Below are 22,894 nucleotides of genomic sequence, written 5' to 3' on the forward strand. Positions count from 1 at the left end.
CGCTTTCCTCCGGTATTTATTTAGCAACCATGATAACACATCACTCCGACAGACACAAGCAAAAACTCTTCAATAAATGTAGCAGCCTATACACCTTAACATTAGCGAACTTGCATGCTGTATTGCATGGACAAAAGAAAACAATTCTGATCTGTAGGCTGCTAACAGCAGCTCTATGTGTCCTGTCCCTCTGGCCAGTGTAAACAAAGCGGTAACATTGTGTATTTATAGCCCATTTGTGAGAAAATGTGAGCGGGATCAAATTTGTTTTATATTAAAACTTGGGCTACCTAGACTTTTTCAATCCAAAATGATTAACTGGAATGAATCAATAAGCAGGACTAGGCGACGCAAACCTGCAGAACGCAAGCTCAGCCCTGTGAGTTTTATTGTCCACTCATGTTGCTTTCTCTGTGTCTGTGTAAAGGTACCACCTCTAGGCCTTCTTTAAAATATAATGCATGTGAACAAGTACAAGGCTGCTGCAGTTTGACAGGGTTTTCATCCTCCCCAAGGCTTTTTTAAAAACCAACCTGATTAGAAAAACTCTGGTCCCATCATAGCCTCATAGCCCATATTAAACCTTGTTACAACAGATTAATCACACCATACCGTATTAGGTCAGTTTTAACTGGTTAGGTTACCAGATCAGGAAACATTACGGCTCCAGAATTGTTTTTCTACCAAACCACCCTGGGACCTGTGGAGTCGCCTCTGGGTTGGGCCAATGTTTACATTCTAATTAAGCAATAAAGCACGAGGGGGTGTGGTATATGGCCAATATAACACGGCTATGGGCTGTTCTTAGGCAGACGCAATGCGGAGTGCCTGGATACAGCCCTTAGCCGTGGTATATTGGCCATATATCCCTAACCTCCAAGGTGCCTTATTGCTATTGTAAACTGGTTACTAACGTAATTAGAGCAGTAAAAATACTTATTTTGTCACACGGCCATTCAGGGCTCAAACCACCCAGTTTATAATTAAATGTATTGCGGCTTAACCTTGACCTCCGAATGATTAGCAGCCCCTGAAATAATGCAGAATATCTGTTATGGCTTCTATATGTAATGAGGGATTGAGATAGGAGAGGGCACCTTGTCGCGTTCACATCAAGGCTAATATTAGCTACTTGGCGTCTCAGACTCTTCTCAAGTAACAAGTTGTGGGTCTTGTAGCAGAGAGGCGTCGGGCTTGTTCACCCCTGTGGACGGTGACAGAGAAAGCTGGAGAGAGAACGAGAGAGCGAGGGAAAGGGAGAGAGAGAGCTCTGTTTAATAGCAGTAGTCAGCGGTGGCGCTCGCCTAGTGATGGGAAGATGGCAGAAGAAACACCAGAGAGCTCAGGGACTTCACTGCTTCATAACTCAGCAGCCACAGCTAGCAAGCCCAGGCACTTCTTAAAGGATGTGGTTTTTCATGGCAAATTTCAAGTGAGTGGAATGGCGAAGATACAGCGTGTGTGGATTTACATCACGTGTTAACGTACTAGTACTTCAGTCGAGACTGAGACTAACTATCTCAGGGGGACTGCTGTTTTGTTACAGCTTGGTATTTGGTTTTTAAAGTGAAGATTCATTTGGCAGTTATTTCACTTTGCTTATGATTTGAAACTTTGATTTGTTGGAAAATAATACTGTAGGTGGAAGTCAGACGATTGTTTTGTGGAAATTTCCACTTCAACTTGGTTAAGTAATGAGTACATTCATTTTGTCTGTTGTAATCCTTTTTTAGTAACTATAGTGCCAGGATTTTTTTATTGTTTTATCTCAATATAGTTGAGAGATGGCTTGACCTGGTTTGACAGCTTGCAGAGAGAAAATTATCACGTAGCCTAAATTAGAGAACAAGTATCTACCGTACACGTCTGACACTTTTTAATGTCTGTCTCGTTCCACATTACACATGAAGCTCTGTGAAGACTTGTACTATACAAGAGAGGGGTGTGTGTGTGTGAAATGAGTGAAATGTACTGTATATATCCGATAACGTCATCACTCATCACTCTTTTTCAACTCCCTTATCATGTTGCGGTCTGTGACCATGTCTATGTAGTTTTACACATAACGTTCGGCTAGTAGCGAGTGGTTCCTAAAACCGTCTCAACCAGTGTTGCAAATAGAACAGTGTATTCGGTTTTCCTTGCAGTCATGTCAGGGTAGAATGTGGAATTGTCAAATGAGGTCAAAATGATTGTATGAAGTGTATGTGGGGCGGGCCACAATCCACTTTTTAAATATTGTGATTAAAAATAGAAAATCAGTTGGGTCAGTCAGTGCTATTAAAATAGTTCGCTGGAATATTGGACAATATTATTCCAACTGATAAGTCACACAATTTGAAGTATGCTGGTATGGTCAATGGGCTGGACACTGTGAACAGCAGCTTGTAGTTAGCTGGACCCAACCAATCCAGACCTCTCAAGATCATCAGTATATGCTCAGCATGTAGTCTTGTGTGCACCCAAACACCCAGATGTCTACACACACACAAACAATCATCAACCATTTTGGCACGCTTACCTGAAGTAAAATAGTTCAAGGGTTTCTTGAAGGTGCCTCATGCAACTGCCTTTAAGGTAAACAATACTATATTGATAGTGGCACACAGAATACCGGTATGTGCAGTTCTTCATCGGTCTACCAAAACAAATGTCTTTTCTGTCTTTGAATAGTTACTGATTTTTGAGAGACGAGACTGTTGGATGTCTCTAATGATAATATCAACTATTGCTACAATAAAAGGCCACCAGATCAGGAATAATGTGTTTCGGAGTCATCCAAACTTTCCTGGTCAAATAAGCTTGTTGTCCGATGGCAGTTGTTGACTCGCCGATCCCTCTGAAAACTCCATGGAAATGTCCAACTATAACCGGATCAAACATATATCATCAACCTAGAATTGTGACACGAACATTCAGGTGGACGTATAGCAAACTTAGAGTAGAGAAATCACAGGAATTTGAATGATCTACCGTGTAAACAATGTAAAGACGATATAATAAACCTATTGTGCTAAAACATTACAGACTAGATTTCAGTTTGTTGGAAAGAAGAGCTTTCTCTCAAAGATGGACTCTATACTGGTTGGCAGGCCGACAGTAAATGAGAAATCTGGCATATTACAATATTATCATATTACAATAATGTCATATTACAATAATGTCATATTACAATACTTTCATATTACAATACTGTCATATTACAATACTAAAATCCCAAATGTTTTTTTAAAAGGTGTTTATGATTCTGTAGTGTATTTCCACTGTTGTGATAGATGTTCAGCAAAGCCTATTGAAGTTTGTACAATAAGATATTATAATATCATACCTATAGATGCCATTCATATAAATGAATGATATATCATAAAATAAAGAATCAGTTATGTTTGGTTAATCGTTTGTACGCACGCATACAGAGTAGCAACACAAGCCTTTAGTTGGATGCAAAAAAATGTTTTAAACTTGTTGTTTACTAAATAATTCTCAGTACTGCTTGCCTTGCAAACCAGCATTCAGAGTCACTAAGTGGTCACTTCTCCCAAGGGGAACCAGAAATCCACAGGAACCCCATTGGGACGAGGTGACTCTCCCAACTTGACACCTGTAGTCCAACAGGCTCACTGACCAGTTGAATGGCAAAAGCCTCACCGCACACACACATGAACATGGTCCAGATAGGTAACTAGCCCTCTCTAATGCACAGCCCTCCCCTCTCTCCCCAGTTCCTGAACTCCCTGACACCTGAGGAGAATACCCAATGCCAGCACGGCCTATACTTCCAGGATGGAGAGAGGCGGGTGGACTACATCCTCACCTACCACATCAAAAAGCCCAGCAGTTCCCGCTCTAACCGACAGTCCTCCCGCTTCACCGACAATGCCTTCACACGGAGCCTCCGCCGCGGGACGGCCAGGCTGGGACGACCCCCGCCCCCGCAGCCCAGAGGTGACCCGGAGGTGGCCTCTCAGGACCACAGCATGGACTACCACGAGGACGACAAGCGCTACCGCCGGGAAGAGTTTGAGGGCAACCTGAGGGATATGGGCCTGGAGCTGGAGAAGGATGAGGATGTGAGTTGCTTCTCTATGGCTTCTCTGTTCTGTTCTTTTTGACAGCCCCAAACCCACCCGATATTATTACCTATGTCCAGCCAGGTCTAGCATTAGCTCAAATCAAATCAAATCAAATTTCCTTTGTCACATACACATGGTTAGCAGATGTTAATGCGAGTGTAGCGAAATGCTTGTGCTTCTAGTATAACTTGTGCTTGTGCTTCTAGCTAGTGTTAGCCGAGCGTTAGCTTAGGGAAGAGGGGAGAACGTATAATACTGTTGCCCCTCTAGAGTTTTCCAGCAGGCTGGTGGATCAGGGTTATTCTTGTCCCCACCATGCAACATTACACAAAATATACATTGTATTTTGGCACAGCACCAGCTGAAACCGGCCTATAGAAGGCTAGCAGGACTAGCAGGGGGGTGGGTTAACTGCGGCAACCTGTCTGGCTGCTGTCATTGGTTTGTTTGTTGGAATTATTTCGAACCGCATCACGGAACCAACTGCATCGTCAGTCTGTTTTCTGAAGCGGGTTCTGTTTCTCACACCTGACAATGTGTGGCCGTCTTTGAAAATGCCATGCTAGACGTCAGAATCCTCAGTCATTTCAATGTAATCTTATTTTTCTTCATTCAAAGCCAACGCATTTTGAAATCCAAATCACTGATCAGGATCAAGAGATTCATCAAATCAACTTTTTGGACTAGATGTCATAAGAGTGAATGAAAAAAAGGGAAAACCCTGTGCACTTCTAGTGATAGCCTTCAGGAGGCTCGTGGTGTGTTGACCAACTGTAATCTGTAGTAGAGAGTAAGAGGGACATGAGGGAGAAGTCTCAGTAATCTGAGACTATCAAGTTGGTCCGAGTGCTGATGATGGCAAGATGACAGCTGCCATGGTGGATCTCTTTACCCAGACAGGGCAGGGCAGGATAGGATAGGACAGGACAGGGATGGCCCAGTGGAAGGATCACACCATGCCCATACACACACACACACACACACCCACACCACAACACACACCACACACACACACACACACACACACACACACACACACAACACACACACCACACACACACACAACACAACACACACACACCACACACACACAACACACGCACACACACACACACACGCATACTCCAGGCAAGCAATGTGGCAATGCCAGCTAGAAGATAACACCTTGACTGTACATACACTCTTGCACACTCTCACACACTCTCACACTTACAAAGGGCACATTTTTCACAAGCTTGTTGTCCTATTGATTTCATTAAAGTAAGTGTGTGAGAAAAAGAGCCGTATGTCGTATGTCAAGTGTTCTTTGGGACTTTGTGACAGACAGTGTCCACGCGAGAATTGGTTCTGGGTGCCAAGATGAATTGTGATTCATCTATAAACCATCCGGTTATAATTTCCACTTTGTCCCCAAATTGCATTCAAGCCACCATTCTATTATTGAAGCTTTTCCCTCATAGATACCGTGGTTATTACATCAAACTGTTTGTGTTCTCTGTGGGGGGAAAACATACTGAATAATCTCTTTCTTATCATGTTAGTGGAGTGGAGAGAAGGGAGTAATGTTTAGGTATTTTATCGTTTCCTCTCATCGACCGTCCATTGTGGAGTTAGTTGATTAAAACAGGCGCCCTAAGTATTATAGATCATTAAAGTGCTGTTGACTTAAACTAATCTGTATATAGAAGACACTTAGTGGATCTAATACTGGGACGGGACTGCAGTGGGAAGGGAGGAAGCGGAGGTGGTAATGGGATGTGGAGGAGTGTGAATGTTTGAGACTGAAACAGTGATGGAAACTTCTGCTAGGAAATCCATTACCTAAATCTGACCACAACCGCTCCAGAATGTTCTAGGTTTCTCAGACTCCTTGAAAGAGAATGCAGGGTAATATCTGGCAGCGCAAGACTACATAATACCTGGTTGGACGTCTTTTAGTTCCGCAGGCCTAAACGCATTACTTGTTGAAACATTTATTTCATGTTTCATGAAACATGAATTCCAAGATGGCGTAGCAGTTGGTGTGTTTGTCTTGTCCCGTCTTGTCCTGTGTAAATAAGTCGTTTTTATTTTCATTTTTCCATGTATATTTTAATCTCACTTTCCATCTACGAACTGAATATACTTTCCTGCAACCTGCCTCACCCAATGTTGTAAGGATCTGCTATTTTGATACTTTATAATCTGGAACCCCCATCAGAATCTAGCCAGCTAACTAGCTACTAGCTAGTAGTCAGTTAGCCACTGCTAGTTGTCTTCTCCGTTAGCTCGGACACCAGCCAGCTTTAGCTCGGTCAATAGCTGCCAGTCTGCACAGCGCGATATCAACCCAGAGCATATCAGACTGCTTTTCTCTACTATATCAATGGATTCCTGCCGCAAGCTCTGGACCATTACACCGGATCATCGCAACTAGCTAGCTTCAACCGAGTGGCTATTTGCTGGCTAACGCCTCTGTCCCGAAGCACCAGTTAGCCTTGAGCTAGTCTCAAGCTAGGCCCATCTCCCGGCTAGCCGAAGAGGCATACCAGCTAATTATTGGGCTACAATATATCTTTTGCCAATTGGACTGGACCCTTTATTGCCGACATGGAGCCCCGCCGATCCATCACGACTGGTTTGCCGACGTAATCGTCCAATGTGTTTTCAACAGGCTTTTCCGTTGCGATGTCGCCGAAGACCCATCTGCTATCCCCGGCCCGCTAGCTTTCTGAACGCCGTGTCTCCCGCTCGCCTAGCGTAGTAGCGACTACCGAACGGCTCCCTGTCTCACCTATTGCTGCTCATTGGACCCTATGATCACTCGGCTACACATGCCTCTCCCTAATGTCAATATGCCTTATCTACTGCTGTTTTGGTTAGTTATTATTGTTTTATTTCACTGTAGAGCCCCCAGTCCCACTCAACATGCCTTAGATAGCTCTTTTGTCCCACCCCCCACACATGCGGAGACCTCACCTGGCTTAACTGGTGCCTCCAGAGACACAACCTCTCTCATCGTCACTCAATGCCTAGGTTTACCTCCACTGTACTCACATCCTACCATACCCTTGTCTGTACATTATGCCCTGAATATATTCTACCACGCCCAGAAACCTGCTCCTTTTATTCTCTGTTCCCAACGCACTAGATGACCAATTCTTATAGCCTTTAGCCGTACCCTTATATCCTACTCCTCCTCTGTTCCTCTGGTGATGTAGAGGTTAACCCAGGCCCTGTAGCCCCCAGCACAACTCCCATTCCCCAGGCGCTCTCATTTATTGACTTCTGTACCCGTAAAAGCCTTGGTTTCACGCATGTTAACATCAGAAGCCTCCTCCCTAAGTTTGTTTTATTCACTGCTTTAGCACACTCCGCCAACCCTGATGTCCTAGCCGTGTCTGAATCCTGGATTAGGAAGGCCACCAATAATACTGAAATTTCCATCCCTAAATATAACATTTTCCGACAAGATAGACTGATAGCCTGCAGCCTGCAGAGTTCTGTCATACTATCCAGGTCTGTGCCCAAACAGTTTGAGCTTCTACTTTTAAAAATACATCTTTCCAGAAATAAGTCTCTCACTGTTTCCGCTTGGTATAGACCACCTCATCCCCCAGCTCTGCCCTGGACACCATATGTGAATTGATTGCCCCCATCTATCTTCAGAGTTCATACTGTTAGGTGACCTAAACTGGGAAATGCTTAACACCCCTGCCTCAATCTCACCCAAATGATCAAGGAACCTACCAGATACAACCCTAAATCCGTAAACATGGGCACCCTCATTGATATCATCCTGACCAACCTGCCCTCTAAATACTCCTCTGCTGTCTTCAACCAAGATATCAGCGATCACTGCCTCATTGCCTGTGTCCGTAATGGGTCCGCGGTCAAACGACCACCCCTCATCACTGTCAACCGCTCCCTAAAACACTTCAGCGAGCAGGCCTTTCTAATCGACCTGGCAAGGGTATCCTGGAAGGATATTGACCTCCTCCCATCAGTAGAGGGTGCCTGGGTGTTCTTTAAAAGTGCTTTCCTCACCATCTTAAATAAGCATGACCCATTCAAAAATTGTAGAACTAAGATCAGATATAGCCCTTGGTTCACTCCAGACCTGTCTGCCTTTGACCAGCATTAAAACATCCTGTGGCGTACTGCATTAGCATCGAACAGCCCCTGCGGTATGCAACTTTTGAGGGAAGTCAGGAACCAATATACACAGTCAGTTAGGAAAGCTAAGGCTAGATTTTTCAAACAGAAATGTGCATCCTCTTTTCTTTGTATATATCAATGATGTCACTCTTGCTGCTGGTGATTCTCTGATCCACCTCTACGCGGACGACACCATTCTGTATACATCTGGCCCTTCTTTGGACACTGTGTTAACAAACCTCCAAACGAGCTTCATTGCCATACAACACTCCTTCTGTGGCCTCCAACTGCTCTTAAATGCTAGTAAAACTGAATGCATGCTCTTCAACCGATTGCTGCCTGCATGCCATTCAACTGACCCACCCGCCCGACYAGCATCACTACTCTGGACGGTTCTGACTTAGAATATGTGGACAAATACAAATACCTAGGTGTCTGGTTAGACTGTAAACTCTCCTTCCAGACTCCCATTAAGCATCTCCAATCCAACACTCCAACACCTCCAACACTCTACTCAGCAAATTGGATGTAGTCTATCACAATGCCATCTGTTATGTCACCAAAGCCCCATATACTACCCACCGCTGCGACCTGTATGCTCTCGTTGGCTGGCCCTCGCTAAATATTTGTCGCCAAACCCACTGGCTCCAGGTCATCTATAAGTCTATGTTAGGTAAAGCCCCGCCTTATCTCAGCTCACTGGTCACCATAGCATCACCCACTCACAGCACGAGCTCCAGCAGRTATATTTCACTGGTCATCCCCAAAGCCAATACCTACTTTGGCCGCCTTTCCTTCCAGTTCTCTGCTGCCAACAACGAACGAATTGCAAAAATCACTGAAGCTGGAGATTTATATCTCCCTCTCTAACTTTAAGAATCAGCTGTCTGAGCAGCTTACCGATCACTGTACCTGTACACAGCCCATCTGTAAATACCACACCCAACTACCTCATCCCCATATTGTTATTTTTTGTTGTTGTTGCTCTTTTTCACCCCAGTATCTCTACCTGCACATCATCATCTGCACATCTATCACTCCAGTGTTAATGCTAAATTGTAATTATTTCGCCACTATGGCCTATTTATTGCCTTCCCTCCCTAATCTTACTACATCTTACTACATTTGCACACACTGTACATAGATTTTTCTATTGTGTTATTGACTGTATGTTTGTTTATCCCATGTGTAACTCTGTGTTGTTGTTTTTGTTGCACTGCTTTGCTTTATCTTGGCCAGGTCGCAGTTGTGAATTAGAACTTGTTCTCACCTGGTAGATCACTTGTTAAGGGGTAGTGTATACACACACGATTGGTCCTCCACAAACCTTTAACTTCTTATGGCTGCAGGGGCAGTATTGAGTAGCTTGGATGAAAGGTGCCCAGAGTAAACTGTCTGCTCCTCAGTCCCAGTTGCTAATATATGCATATTATTAGTAGTATTGGATAGAAAACACTCTGAAGTTTCTAAAACTGTTTGAATGATGTCTGTGAGTATAACAGAACTCATACGGCAGGCAAAAACCTGAGAAGAAATCCAAACAGGAAGTGGGAAATCTGAGGTTGGTCGATTTTCAACTCATCGCCTATCAAATACACAGTGGGATATGGATCAGTTTACACTTCCTATGGCTTCCACTAGATGTCAACAGTCTGTAGAACCTTGTCTGATGCCTCTACTGTGAAGTGGGGCCGAAGGAGACAGGAATGAGTCAGGTCTAACATGACCTGACCATGCTCTGACCATGCACGTTCACATGAGAGGGAGCTCTGTTCCATCGCACATCTGAAGTCAATGGAATTCTCCGGTTGGAACGTTATTGAAGGAACGTTATTATCGTTTGACATGTTTCTACTGACTGTTACGGGACTTTTTGACATTTCGTCTGCTTTTAGTGAACGCGCTTCCTAACTTTGGATTTGTTTACCCAACACGCTAACAAAAATAGCTATTTGGACATAAATGATGGACATTACCGAACAAAACAAACATTTCTTGTGGAAGTGGGAGTCCTGGGAGTGCATTCCGACGAAGATCAGCAAAGGTAAGTGAAGATTTATAATGCTATTTATGAGTTTTGTTGACTGCACAATTTGGCGGGTAACTGTATGGCTTCCTTTTGTGGCTGAACGCTGGTCTCAGATTATTGAATATTGTGCTTTTGCTGTAAAGCTTTTTTAAATCTGACACAGCGGTTGCATTAAGAACAAGTGTATCTTTAATTCTATGTAAAACATATACCTTTCATCAAAGTTTATGATGAGTATTTATGTTATTTGACGTGGCTCTCTGCAATTTCACCGGATATTTTGGAGGCATTTCTGAACATGGCACCAATGTAAACTGAGGTTTTTGGATATAAATATGAACTTTATTGAACAAAACATATATGTATTGTGTAACATGAAGTCCTATGAGTGTCATCTGATGAAGATCATCAAAGGTTAGTGATTCATTTTATCTCTATTTCTGCTTTTTTTTTACTCCTGTCTTTGGCTGGGAAAATGGCTGTGTTTTTCTGTGTTTTTGCGGTGACCTAACATAATCGTTTGTGGTGCTTTCGCTGTAAAGCCTTTTTGAAATCGGACACTGTGGTGGGATTAACAAGAAGTGTATATTTAAAATGGTGTGAAATACTTGTATGCTTGAGGAATTTTAATTATGAGATTTCTGTTGTTTGAATTTGGCGCCCTGCACTTTCACTGGCTGTTGTCATATCGATCCCGTTAACGGGATTGCAGGTCAGTTGAAGGATCTTCATTTGATCTGTATTGTAGCAGCAAAAAATCCTGCAGCAACAGGATTTTAATCCATAATGTGGCTTGATCGGTGGTTAGGCTATTAGCAGGTCAAAATGAGGCTACATGAAAAGTGTAATACTGCTAAAATAACCGTATGCTACACTTTTAGAAAAAAAGGGTTCCAACAGGGTTCTTCAGTTGTCCCCATAGGAGAACGTTTTTTGGTTCCAGGTTGAAACCTTTTGGGTTCCATGCAAAACCCTCTGTGGAAAGGGTTCTACATGGGACCCAAAAAGGTTTTACCTGGAACCAAAAAGGGTTCTTCAAAGGGTTCTCCTATGAGGACAGCCGAAGAACCCTTTTAGGTTCGCAGGAAAAGTCTCGGCAACAAAAGTGATCAAATTAAGATCCTATCTGTACACAACTACATTTTGATCCAAGACTGGCTCTATCAAAAGCCCAAATTTTGTCCAGGAGGGGTCTGTATGTTTTGCTATGTGATGGTGGGAACAGGAGACATAATGCAGTCTCACAGACTAGTTTTGCATTCCAAAATCATTCTGGGTCCGAGTACTCCCAGACATACAGCCTTTTGATAACAACGACTCCACCATGTCTTGAGTTGTAGGAAATGTCAATTCCTCATGTTTTAGATAGTGTGACATCTGTGTTTTGACGTACAGAACACAGTACAGAGGCACGTCAAGTCCAAGGTACTTTGACAAGATGTTACACAAAGACCGATGATCTGTATCAAAAACAAAACAAAATGCTGGCTCTGAAATGGAAGGGAACGATATCTTAAGAAGTGACAAAGCTGTTAAGACAGTCAGTTGATCCAGAGTTCGAGATCCAAGTAAGAGACGGTGTTTTGTTTTATGCGTCCCTTGTTACTAACGATGCTCGTCACAGCACTACTGGAGACGATATAAACCGAGAAAGCCTGTTACAGTTGGTTGTTTAGAATTTGAGATCGAGGTTAAAGGTCGTCCCCTGCTGCTGGCGATGGTTGCCTTGTCACAGGAGTTGCACATTGAATCAGATATGCTGTGCTGTACCATGAATGATCATCTCAGTAACCACTGATTCCATGTAAACAAACAGCTAACTAACCACGATATCCTGTGGGTCATAACTGGGTAACTGGGTGACAGCAGCATCGAAGTCTTCACAGTGAATCCCTCCTGTGTGGATGTTCATGAACATACACACAGTGAAATAATATTTGTGTTGGTACTACTTTTCACTTTTTTTTGTCATTGCGTGTTATACGTGCTGCGATCGCTCCCTGACAGGTCGTCATTGTAAATGTATAATCACGTATAGCGGTGAAATAAATTCAAATCAACTTGACACGCTTACATTGAGAGACTTGTTTGTAATGATAATGATGATGTGTTTCTAAAGAATGGTAGCATATTTCTCTCGTGATTTCCCATGGTGTCTTTCCCTCTGTGTCTCGCATAAGTAGCCTTCCGTTCCCAGACGTTGTTTTGATTGAAGTTACTATAGAGGAGGAGGGATTTGTTTGGAGAGTCCCACTTATTGTTTACCCAACTGTTATCCGGATGAATGTATTGCTTTCCTTAATGACACGAGATAAATGCATGCATTTCTTTAATCCTTTCATTCGGTCACCTTTTTGCCTCTGATGTTTATCTACGTCTTCATGTCATGTACTGTTTGTTGGTCTAGCACAGAAAGGGTAATATGGGCAACGTGTTGGACACTCAGAAGTGTTTCCTTTTAACAAACCTTAAACGTACATTGTATCGTTTAAAAACAGATGTTGATTTTATGAAATGAATCCGCTCTGTTTATTTCAGACTAAAACTCCAGGTGTGGGTTTCGTGAAGATCCATGCTCCGTGGCATGTGCTCTGTCGAGAGGCAGAGTTTATGAAGCTCAAGATGCCCACGAAAAAAGTGAGTCGACTGTTGAATGATATGTAAAGGTTACCAGCTGTCAAGTCCTTGCTTCCTCCGTCCCTGTTTTCTCCTTTGGACCTCCTTCTCCCATCAGCTTTGAGAGGGAGACGAGGAATCAGAGGAAACAAGGACGGAGGAAGCAAGGCTTTGACAGCTAGTAACCTTTTCAGACACGGACTTCGTGCTCGTCATTTTTGTCACCGATGATCTGTTCTATGGTGCCCTGGTTAACCTCCTGGTGGTTTTCTTATAGGTATATGAAGTGAAACAGTGTAGTGGTGTTGGGGCGAAGATCAACACGCTGGTAAACAAAGCCACTGAACCCCTTCATCCCAACGTGGAAGAGAACAGGGCACAAAACGTTAAGCATCTCTCCTACGCGTTTTCCAGAGAAAAACAACACTTGTGAGTTTATACTGTATGTCTTACGATGATATACAATATACAAGGCTGTATAGACTGTATACATGTACGGTAACATATGGACTTCAATTCCTGCTCCAATCCATCTTGGTTTCAAGGACATTTAATGCACTTTTAATGTATACGTYTAGTGGCATATGGTATGGCATGTGGTGGCATATGCCTGTTGGCACACATTGAGGACAGGCAAGAAAAACAACTAAAGGCTTGTATACGTGAGTATGTAAGTATTACGATTATAAATAGAAGATTGTTCTCTAAAGCCCCAATTGCCGCTCCTATCCATCTTTGTTTAATGAGCATTTCATGAACTTCCTGAAATGGACTACTGTAGCGGCATATGGCATAACATGTGGCATACCTATTGCCACACACTGAAGACCGAACAGAAAAATAGAAAAAGGCCTGAAGGTTTGAGGGCTTGAACAACAAGAGACTATCAATATTAACTGTGACACAGTTTAGGAAGAACAAAAAACAAAAAGGCTAGTTATAAATAGTAGCCTAGCAGTTCGGAGCGTTGGGTCAGTAACCGAATGGTTGCTAGGTTGAATCCCAGAGCTGACTAGGGGGGGGGGGGGAATCTTTTGATGTGGTCTTGAGCAAGGCACTTGACCCTAATTGCTCCTGTAAATCGCTCTGGATGAGAGTGTCTGCTAAATGACAATAAACGTAAAGAGATGGTATGGTGAACAATTTCCTGAAAAGATGGTTACTCTACTCTCTAGTTACTCTACTGAGAGCTGAAATTGAACCCATTATTCTGTAACTCTTCCAGGAAAGAATTACCAGGAAGGACAGACATACCAGCTCACACATGATCTAGCCCGGAAGCAGAAGTCAAATAAACATGATGTTGATGTTGTGTTTAATGTAAAAAAAGAAARAAAAAAAAAAGCTTTTACTCTTACTCAAACAACACACAACAGTATTTGTCTAAGGGCATAAGCTATAAACAGGGTTATTTCTGCCTGCGGTTGTTGTTGATTTGTTTTGTCTAGAGATTGGGTGGGAGTCTATCGTGAGCTGCTGGCCTACTGCTGGAGGCTATGCTATTCCATCCATGCTATCTGCGCATCTGGTGTGCTGTACCTATGCTAACCAAAACAATCTCCCAATGGGTTATCTATTACAGGTCTGTAAGACCTTTAAACATTTACATTTACATTTAAGTCATTTAGCAGACGCTCTTATCCAGAGCGACTTACAAATTGGAAAGTTCATACATATTCATCCTGGTCCCCCCGTGGGGAATGAACCCACAACCCTGGCGTTGCAAGCGCCATGCTCTACCAACTGAGCCACACGGGACCAGATCTGGTCCCTAAAGACCTTTAGGCCCTCTAGTCCCTGGATGGGCAAGCCTGGTCCCAGATCTGTTCCTGCGGTCTTGCCAACTCCACGTCGCGTGACAATAACCATGGGAGTTGGCAAGACAGTAGGAACAGATCTGGGACCAGGCTTTGTCCGGGGTGCCTAACCACTGACATCCTCTCTATAATTGGTTTCATTCCACGTCTGCGTGTAAATCACTTCTGGGAAGGTCTTTATTGTGTGCTGGTACAACATTAGGAAAGAGTGTCTCTCTTTATAATGTGGGTATATGACTTCAAAGACCAACTGCCTATATGTCCCCAGTTAACACAACCRTCTCTGTGTGTTTTCTGTAACAGGTTTGATTTATCAGACAGAGACTCCTTCTTTGACAGTAAAACAAGAGCTTCGATAGTAAGTGTTTCTTCATTGCGCCGGCCAAATCCTCCATTACAGTAGACTCTAGACTGCAGTCATTATGTTCTCAGTTTATTAATGGGAAACGTAACAGGAATGTGCTGTTCTGTATTCGCTTATTCTTCACTTCTTATCTTATCAGGTTTTTGAAGTATTGAAACGTACAAAATGCACAAAGGCTAAGTATAGTATGGGTAAGTCATAACAGTCTGCCTTGTTTTATATACCCGTTGTCGAGGAGGGGTTTTCCCGTCACTGGTTAGTTGGAGTGTTATATCTGTGCTTATGTAGTACATATGTATCATGCACAGGAACGCAGTAAGTATGCAGAATGTAGACAATAGCCTGTTCTTTGTGCGCGCGCGCGGCGCGCGCGCGCGCGCGCTGTGTGTGTGTGTGTGTGTGTGTGTGTGTGTGTGTGTGTGTGTGTGTGTGTGTGTGTGTGTGTGTGTGTGTGTGTGTGTGTGTGTGTGTGTGTGTGTGTGTGTGTGTTTAGTGTGTGTGTGTGTGTGTGCTTTATAACCTATATGCCTGAACAAAATGCTGATTCTCAAATTGTCCTTTAGACTGAAATGGTACCTCTGAGTTGTCACTAGTACCAGAGGTGCAACCCCTTTTAAGGGCATTTGTTCATGTACTTGGATATGCCAAAAGCAGTGACTAAAGATCAACAGAATGACCTGCTATTTCATTTGGATTTGAAACGTTTCCCCCCCCCCCCTGCCTGTAGGGATCACCAGCCTGCTAGGTAGGGGAGTCTACACAGCTGCCTATCCACTACATGATGTGAGTACTCATTGCAATCAGCATGTGTGTTTACAGTAAAACTAGATTGTAGAATTTGTATCTGAAATGTGTCTTTTTGCGGTATTATGTTATTCCCAACCAGCTGGACATCACATATGTTGCTGTTTTAATGACTTTTGAGACATTGGCAGTCAATTCAACTCTTGAGTGCTGACTATATGATACATTTAACTTCCAACTTGACTGTCTATGGATAGGATTGTTCCTATTTGAATAGGCGTTGTTGAGTCCAGTCGAATAGGTCATGCGTTACAGGCCTAGGCTTGCAGTAAATTGAGGTACAGTGGGGTCCGACATTATTGACGCCTTTGATAAAGATGCGCAAAAATGACTGTATAAATAAATGATTCAAATACTGAGCAATATTGTACTTTTTTTTTTTATACTAATACAAATGAAATATATTTTGTTTTATACGTTGTTGTTTTTTATGCGGAGGGTAGCCTAGGGTTGAGCGTTGGACTAGTAACCGAAAGGTTGCAAGTTCAAATCCCCGAGCTGACAAGGTACAAATCTGTCGTTCTGGCCCTGAACAGGCAGTTAACCCACTGTTCCTAGGCCGTCATTTAAAATAAGAATTTGTTCTTAACTGACTTGCCTAGTAAAATAAAGGTAAAAAATTAAAATAAAAATTCTCAAAATGCTAACGGTCAAACTTATTGACACCCCTAAAGATTCTTATAAGTAAAGTAGTCAAAATGTTGTATTTGGTCCCATATTCCTAGCATGCAATGACTACAGCTTGTGGCTCTACAAACTTGTTGAATGCATTTGCAGTTCTTTTTCCTTGAGTTTCAGATTATTTTCTGCCCAATAGAAATGAATGGTTAATAATGTATTGTGTCATTTTGGAGTCACTTTTACTATAAATAAGAATAGAATATGTTTTTAAACACTTCACATYAATGTGGATGCTACCATGATTACCGCTAATCCTGAATGAATCGTGAATAATGATGAGTGAGAAAGGGTCAAAGATCCCCAAGAAATGCTAACCTCTCACTGTTACCAATAAAAAGGGAGGTTAGCATGTCTTGGGGGTGTGATCTTTGACCCTATGTAACTTTCTAATCTGAAACACAACAAAAACGAATGAAATGCAAATGCGTCCGACAAGTTTGTAGAGTCATTGCATACTGGGAATATGGGACCAAATACTACACTTTTGACTACTTTATTTATAAGAATCTTTAGGGTTGTCAATTTTGACCACTACCTTTTTTGAGAAACACAATTATTACTTGTTAAATAAAATCTCTTTCTCTGAGAAATTGTATTAGTATAAAATAATATAATTTCCCAATTTTTGGGGGAGCAAACAATATAGCTYAGTATTTGAATTMTTTTCACATTTTTATCAAGATGTCAGTAACCCTAATCTGGACGAATCACAAGACAACTCTGTTTTGTTTGTCGTGCAGGGAGATGTGGATGGTGAAAACGTGGAGCCCAATGATAGGAAGGTGAGTGACATAAATATGACCACACTGAACTTCTACATTTTTTTAGGAGACACTGATGTTAATATACCACACTGCAGCCATGTTTCTGCTGCTGCGTTAATTGATTGGAGTACAGCTGTGTGTGTTTGTGAAAACCTAAAAGCGCCAACGTATTTCTTTCTTAAAAGTGCCAACATGGGTCATTTTTTTTATCCCAAATTGGTCATGATTGTAAAAAGAGACACTTTAGTTACATAAATTATTGGTTTTAATCCCCCAAAATAAGCATATATTTGAAAATGTTCACACACTTATAGTCAAATTTGATATTTAAAAAATTGACCTTTTTGTATGTTTTTCATGTTTTTAACAGTCGTTTTTGATCAATTTCATCCATAGCAACTTGTCATGAACATGTTTCTGTTTCAGTGTTGATTCTGTGATACTCAGAGTCTGAGAAATTGGCAATTGAGCTGACGTACCGGTACAACCTAAGATGGCCGCCAATATGAGCGTTATGAGCGATATACAGTAGGTGCCAGTGCCATCAGACGTTTAGTGCCATCAGACTCTAACTTTGGAACTCTATGGGCTCCGATTGCATCTGAAATATGAAACTCTCAGCTTAGTATAACGACCTTGACTGGAATCTAAATATGTATTGTGGATTTGGAACAGAGTCCAGCACAGATAAAATATATCAAGTTTAAAAAAAAAATAGTATTTGAACCCAGTTTTAGTTTAGAGCAGACTCAAGGTTTGTTTGGCTTTTCCTGTTCTTCAGCTCCTTCAGATTTTTTGGTCCTCTGTTCTTAATGGGCTACGTCCTTGAGTTTACACCTCAGATGTCGTATGGAATTAAAGGTCTGGACCGTGCTTTGAGGTCTGGAAATTGGCTAGTCAAGAAGAGTGCTTTGTCTTTACCAATCTGGTAAAGGGCATTTCTGATGCCCTAAAACATAAGAAAGCAAAAAATGCATAATTTTGCCTATAAATGAGTTAAAACAACATGGCAAGCAGGAAATATCCAGCATCTTCATAGCTGTTTAGCCAGGCTGCTGTGTGTGTTAATGGTGGTGTGGTGCTGTATGGGCCATCTGTTGAGTGCTAAAAGGATCCTATTGGCATCCCCATCATTGAAAAAGAGAATAACGGCATGTAATTGAGGAATTCTCTCTGAAACGGGGACGTGTCCAAGTGTCTTATCTTCCTCCCGCTGAGAATGATTACAATAAGCTCAGCCTTGGCAAAGATGGAATGTACATACTGTAGCGCGTGTGTGTGTGTGTTGTCTCATCTTCACAACAAATTTGTTTATTAAATTATCGAACAGTTTACATTCTTATAGCTAGGCGTAATCCTATTGATAAGATAAATGCAAACATATACTTAGTTTAGCGAAGGTAAGTGTTCATAAAAGAGGGGAGGGGAGGAGGGTATCTTTGGGTGGTGACAACAACAGGAGAATAAGCTGCCTGTCTGTAGCCTGTTGTTAACTAGGCTTTGTGGAGAGAGAGAAGTCTAGTGTTTATTTTGGTTATGACCTCTACAGTATTTCAGTAGGAATGGTTGTGGTGGAAAACCCTGACTGTTGGGATATGACCTCTACAGTAATTTCAGTAGGATGGTTGTGGTGGAAATATGACCTTGTACAGTATTCAGTAGGATGGTTGTGGTGGAAACCTGACTGTTGGATATGACCTGTACAGTATTCAGTAGGTGGTTGTGGTGGAAACCCTGACTTGTTGGGATAATGAACCTGTACAGTATTTCAGTAGGATGGTTTTGGTGGAAACCCTGCCTGTTGGGATATGAACCTGTACAAGTATTTCAGTAGGAATGGTTTATGGTGGAAACCCTGCTGTTTGGGATTTGACCTGTACAGTATTTCAGTTAAGGATGGTTGTGGTGGAAACCCTGAACTGTTGGGATATGACCTGTACAGTATTTCAGTAGGATGGTTGTTGGTGGAAATCCTGACCTGTTGGGATATGACCTGTAACGTATTTCAGTAGGATGGTTATGGTGGGAAACCCTGCTGTCACGATCGTTGTGGAGAGACGGACCCAAGGCGCAGTGTGATAAGCATACATCTTCTCTTTATTAACAACGAAAGATGAAATCACGAAAAACACTATACAAACAAACAAAACAACAAATGAATCGTGAAAGTAAATAACGCAAGTGCACAGACAAGCAAACAACGTTAAACCAAGAACAACTACCCCACAAAAGCCTACTGCCTATGGCTACCTTAAATATGGCTCCAATCAGAGACCAAATGAATGACAAGCTGTCTCTGATTGAGACCCAATCTAGGCAGCCATAGACATGACTAGACAACCTAAACAATACTCTAATCCCATACACATACAACACCCATAGACTAACAAAAACACACACAACATACAATGCCCACCCCACACTCACGCCCTGACCAACTAAAATAATCAAAAAATAAAACATAAAAATAGTCAGGGAACGTGACAACCTGCCTGTTTGGGATATGAACCCTGGTTTACCAAAAGTATTTCAGTTAGGAATGGTTGTGGTGGAAACCCTGCCTGTTGGGATTTGAACTGTAGCAGTATTTCAGTAAGGATGGTTATGGGGGAAACCCCTGCCTGTTGGGAATATGCCTGTAAGTATTCAGTAGGATGGATTGTGGGTGGAAAACCCTGACTGTTGGGGTTTGGAGGGGGAGGGAGAAGGAGAAAGAAGAGACCGTGCTGGTAGAGAAGAAGGGAAGGGAGAGAGAAAGAGGCGCTTCACCACCCTTTCTGTCGACTGTATGGATAAGTTGTGTCTCTGGCAGTTGGCATCAGAGGGGGTCAGTTCTAAACTCTGAGCTGGCTGCCGTGCTGAAGGGGGCCCCGGACCAGCCAACCCACACTACTCGTCACACCTGAGCAGCGTAGGATACAGGTGGGTACTTGCCAGGGTCTTTTGGGCCGAAGGATCACTAGGAGAGGGAAGGGAGGGAGACCACAGCAGCAAAGATATGTGTGACCTGTTTGCCAATAAGAAAAGGCAACCAAGTGAAAAAGCAAACACCATTGTTAAATAAAACCCATTTTATGTTATTTTTTTCTCTTTTGTACTGTGGGTAACTATTGCAACATCGGTTACAACACTGTATATAGATCATAATGTGACATTTGAAATGTCTTTAATTCTTTTTTGGAATTTTTTAATGTAAATGTTTACTGTTCAATTTTTATTGTTTATTTCAATTTTGTTTATTATCTATTTCACTTGCTTTGGCAAGTAAACATATGTTTCGCCATGCCAAAAGTAGCCCCTTAAATTGAATTAAGAGAGCAGGGAGAAGAGAGAAGAGAGAGAGAGGAGAGGAGAGAGGAGAGAGAGAGAGAGAGAGAGAGAGAGAGAGAGAGAGAGAGAGAGAGAGAGAGAGAGAGAGAGAGAGAGAGAGAGGGAGGAGAGAGAGAGAGAGAGAGAGAGAGAGAGAGAGAGAGAGAGAGAGAGAGAGAGAGAGAGAGAGAGAGAGAGAGGAAGAGAGAGAGTAGAAGAGAGAGAGAGAGAGAGAGAGAGAGAGAGAGAGAGAGAGAGAGAGAGAGAGAGAGAGAGAGAGAGAGAGAGAGAGAGAGAGAGAGAGAGAGAAGAAGACGAGGAGGCGAGAGAGAGAGAGAGAGAGAGAGAGAGAGAGAGAGAGAGAGAGAGAGAGAGAGAGAGAGAGAGAGAGAGAGAGCCTTCTAAAGGCTTGTAGGTGAAGACAGTGATGAGACTCTCCCTGAGGCTACTCATTGTTTTCTTCATTAGTTGGATTATCTCTACAGGTATTGTCTGAATGTGGTATAAATGATATGCTGGTCACATGATGGCTTGGTTTCAGAGAACCTTGCCTCACCCATAGTGACACTGAGGTGTTGGGGACGGGAGTGTTAGAAGGAACGTTTATTTGTGTTCTGAGACTTGAAAACTGGGTCGCACGCACACAGATCACTTACTGATGTCTGCATGGCTGTGAGATCCACTATGTGACCCGCCCAGGCACAACCCGATACCAGGGGGCCTCATACATGAGGGCATATACACTACCGGTCAAAAGTTTTAGAACGCCTACTACACCTACTTTCAAGGGTTTTGCACACTCTTGGCGTTCTCTCAACCAGCTTCACGTGGCTGTCACCTGGAATGCATTTAAATTAACAGCCGTGCCTTGTTAAAAGTTCATTTGTGGAATTTCTTTCCTTCTTAATGCAKTTGAGCCAATCAGTKGTGTTGTGACAAGGTAGGGGTGGCCATACAGGAGATAGCCTTATTTGGTAAAAGACCAAGTCCATATTATGGCAAGAACAGCTCAAATAAGCAAAGGGAAACAACAGTCGATCATTACTTTAAGATATGAAGGTCAGTCATTCTGCAAAAACCATCAAGTGCTAYGATGAAATTGGATCTCATGAGGACCGCCACAGGAATGGAAGACCCAGAGTTACCTCTGCTGCAGAGGATACGTTCATTAGAGTTAACAGCCTCAGAAATTGCAGCCGAAATAAATGCTTCACAGAGTTCAAGTAACACACATTTCAACATCAACTGTTCAGAGGAGACTGTGTGAATCAGGCCTTCATGGTTGAATTGCTGCAAATAAACCACTACTAAAGGGCACCAATAAGGAGAAAAGACTTGCTTGGGCCAAGAAACACGAGCAATGGACATTAGACCAGTGGAAATGTGTCCTTTGGTCTCGAGTCCAAATTGGAGATTTTGGTTCCAGCCGCCGTGTCTTTGTGAAATGCGGTGTGGGTGAACGGATGATTTCCGCATGTGTATTTCCCAACGTAAAGCATGTGGGGGCGCTTTGCTGGTGACACTGTGTGATTTATTTAGAATTCAAGACACACTTAACCAGCATGGCTACCACAGCATTCTGCAGTGATACGCCATACCATCTGGTATGGGCTTAGTGGGACTATCATTTGTTTTTCAAAAGGACAATGACCCAACATTCCTCCAGGTTGTGTAAGGGCTATTTGACCAAGAAGAAGAGTGATGGAGTGCTGCATCAGATGACCTGGCCTCCACAATCCCCCGACCTCAACCAAATTGAGATGGTTTGGGATGAGTCGGACTGCAGAGTGAAGGAAAAGCAGCCAACAAGTGCTCAGCATATGTGGGAACTCCTTCAAGACTGTTGGAAAAGCATTCCAGGTGAAGCTGTTTGAAAGAATGCCAAGAGTGTGCAAAGCTGTCATCCAAGGCAAAGGGTGGCTATTTAAAGAATCTCAAATATAAAATCTATTTGATTTGTTGAACACTTTTTTTTGGTGAGGAGGGGGCTGAGAAAGAGAGAAACAGAGGAGGTCTTCTGGGGACAGCATGTCTTCTTTACTCTAAAGACAGCCTCTCAAATTTACATCAGGAGAACCATTGTTTTTTGGGGTTGATAAAATGATCAAGGATACATAAGAGGCTCGACGAGATTATGAATTAGACGAAAATGAATGAGACGTGACGGAGTCAAAAACAAATCAGTCTTTCAGTAGAAAATAATGACATTGTTGCGCTAGGATGTTCAGCTTCACAGTTCTACTCTAGTGCTTGACTAAAGCAGTCACTCAGCGAAACACCAGCATGAAGGGTGTTGATCA

General features: G+C 42.6%; 1 protein-coding gene across 4 annotated transcripts in view; it reads left to right on the forward strand.

Annotated features, from left to right (window-relative positions):
• Positions 1-22,894, forward strand: part of LOC111952905 (anoctamin-1) — a 68,125-nt gene that overhangs the window by 12,990 nt on the left and 32,241 nt on the right. For 2 of the 4 annotated variants that reach the window (XM_023971909.3, XM_023971912.3), the window contains exons 1-8: positions 1,218-1,432; positions 3,723-4,070; positions 12,778-12,876; positions 13,133-13,284; positions 14,976-15,030; positions 15,176-15,227; positions 15,764-15,819; positions 17,262-17,303. In XM_023971909.3, coding sequence (XP_023827677.1) covers positions 1,319-1,432; positions 3,723-4,070; positions 12,778-12,876; positions 13,133-13,284; positions 14,976-15,030; positions 15,176-15,227; positions 15,764-15,819; positions 17,262-17,303 — 918 coding nt within the window. In that variant the 5' untranslated portion in view covers positions 1,218-1,318. Of the gene's footprint in view, positions 1-1,217; positions 1,433-3,722; positions 4,071-12,777; positions 12,877-13,132; positions 13,285-14,975; positions 15,031-15,175; positions 15,228-15,763; positions 15,820-17,261; positions 17,304-22,894 lie in introns of those variants that run through there. The other 2 variants (XM_070435314.1, XM_023971913.2) reach the window with 1 other exon arrangement.

The sequence above is a fragment of the Salvelinus sp. IW2-2015 genome, linkage group LG26 (assembly GCF_002910315.2).
Source record: "Salvelinus sp. IW2-2015 linkage group LG26, ASM291031v2, whole genome shotgun sequence".
Taxonomy (NCBI): Eukaryota; Metazoa; Chordata; class Actinopteri; order Salmoniformes; family Salmonidae; genus Salvelinus; species Salvelinus sp. IW2-2015.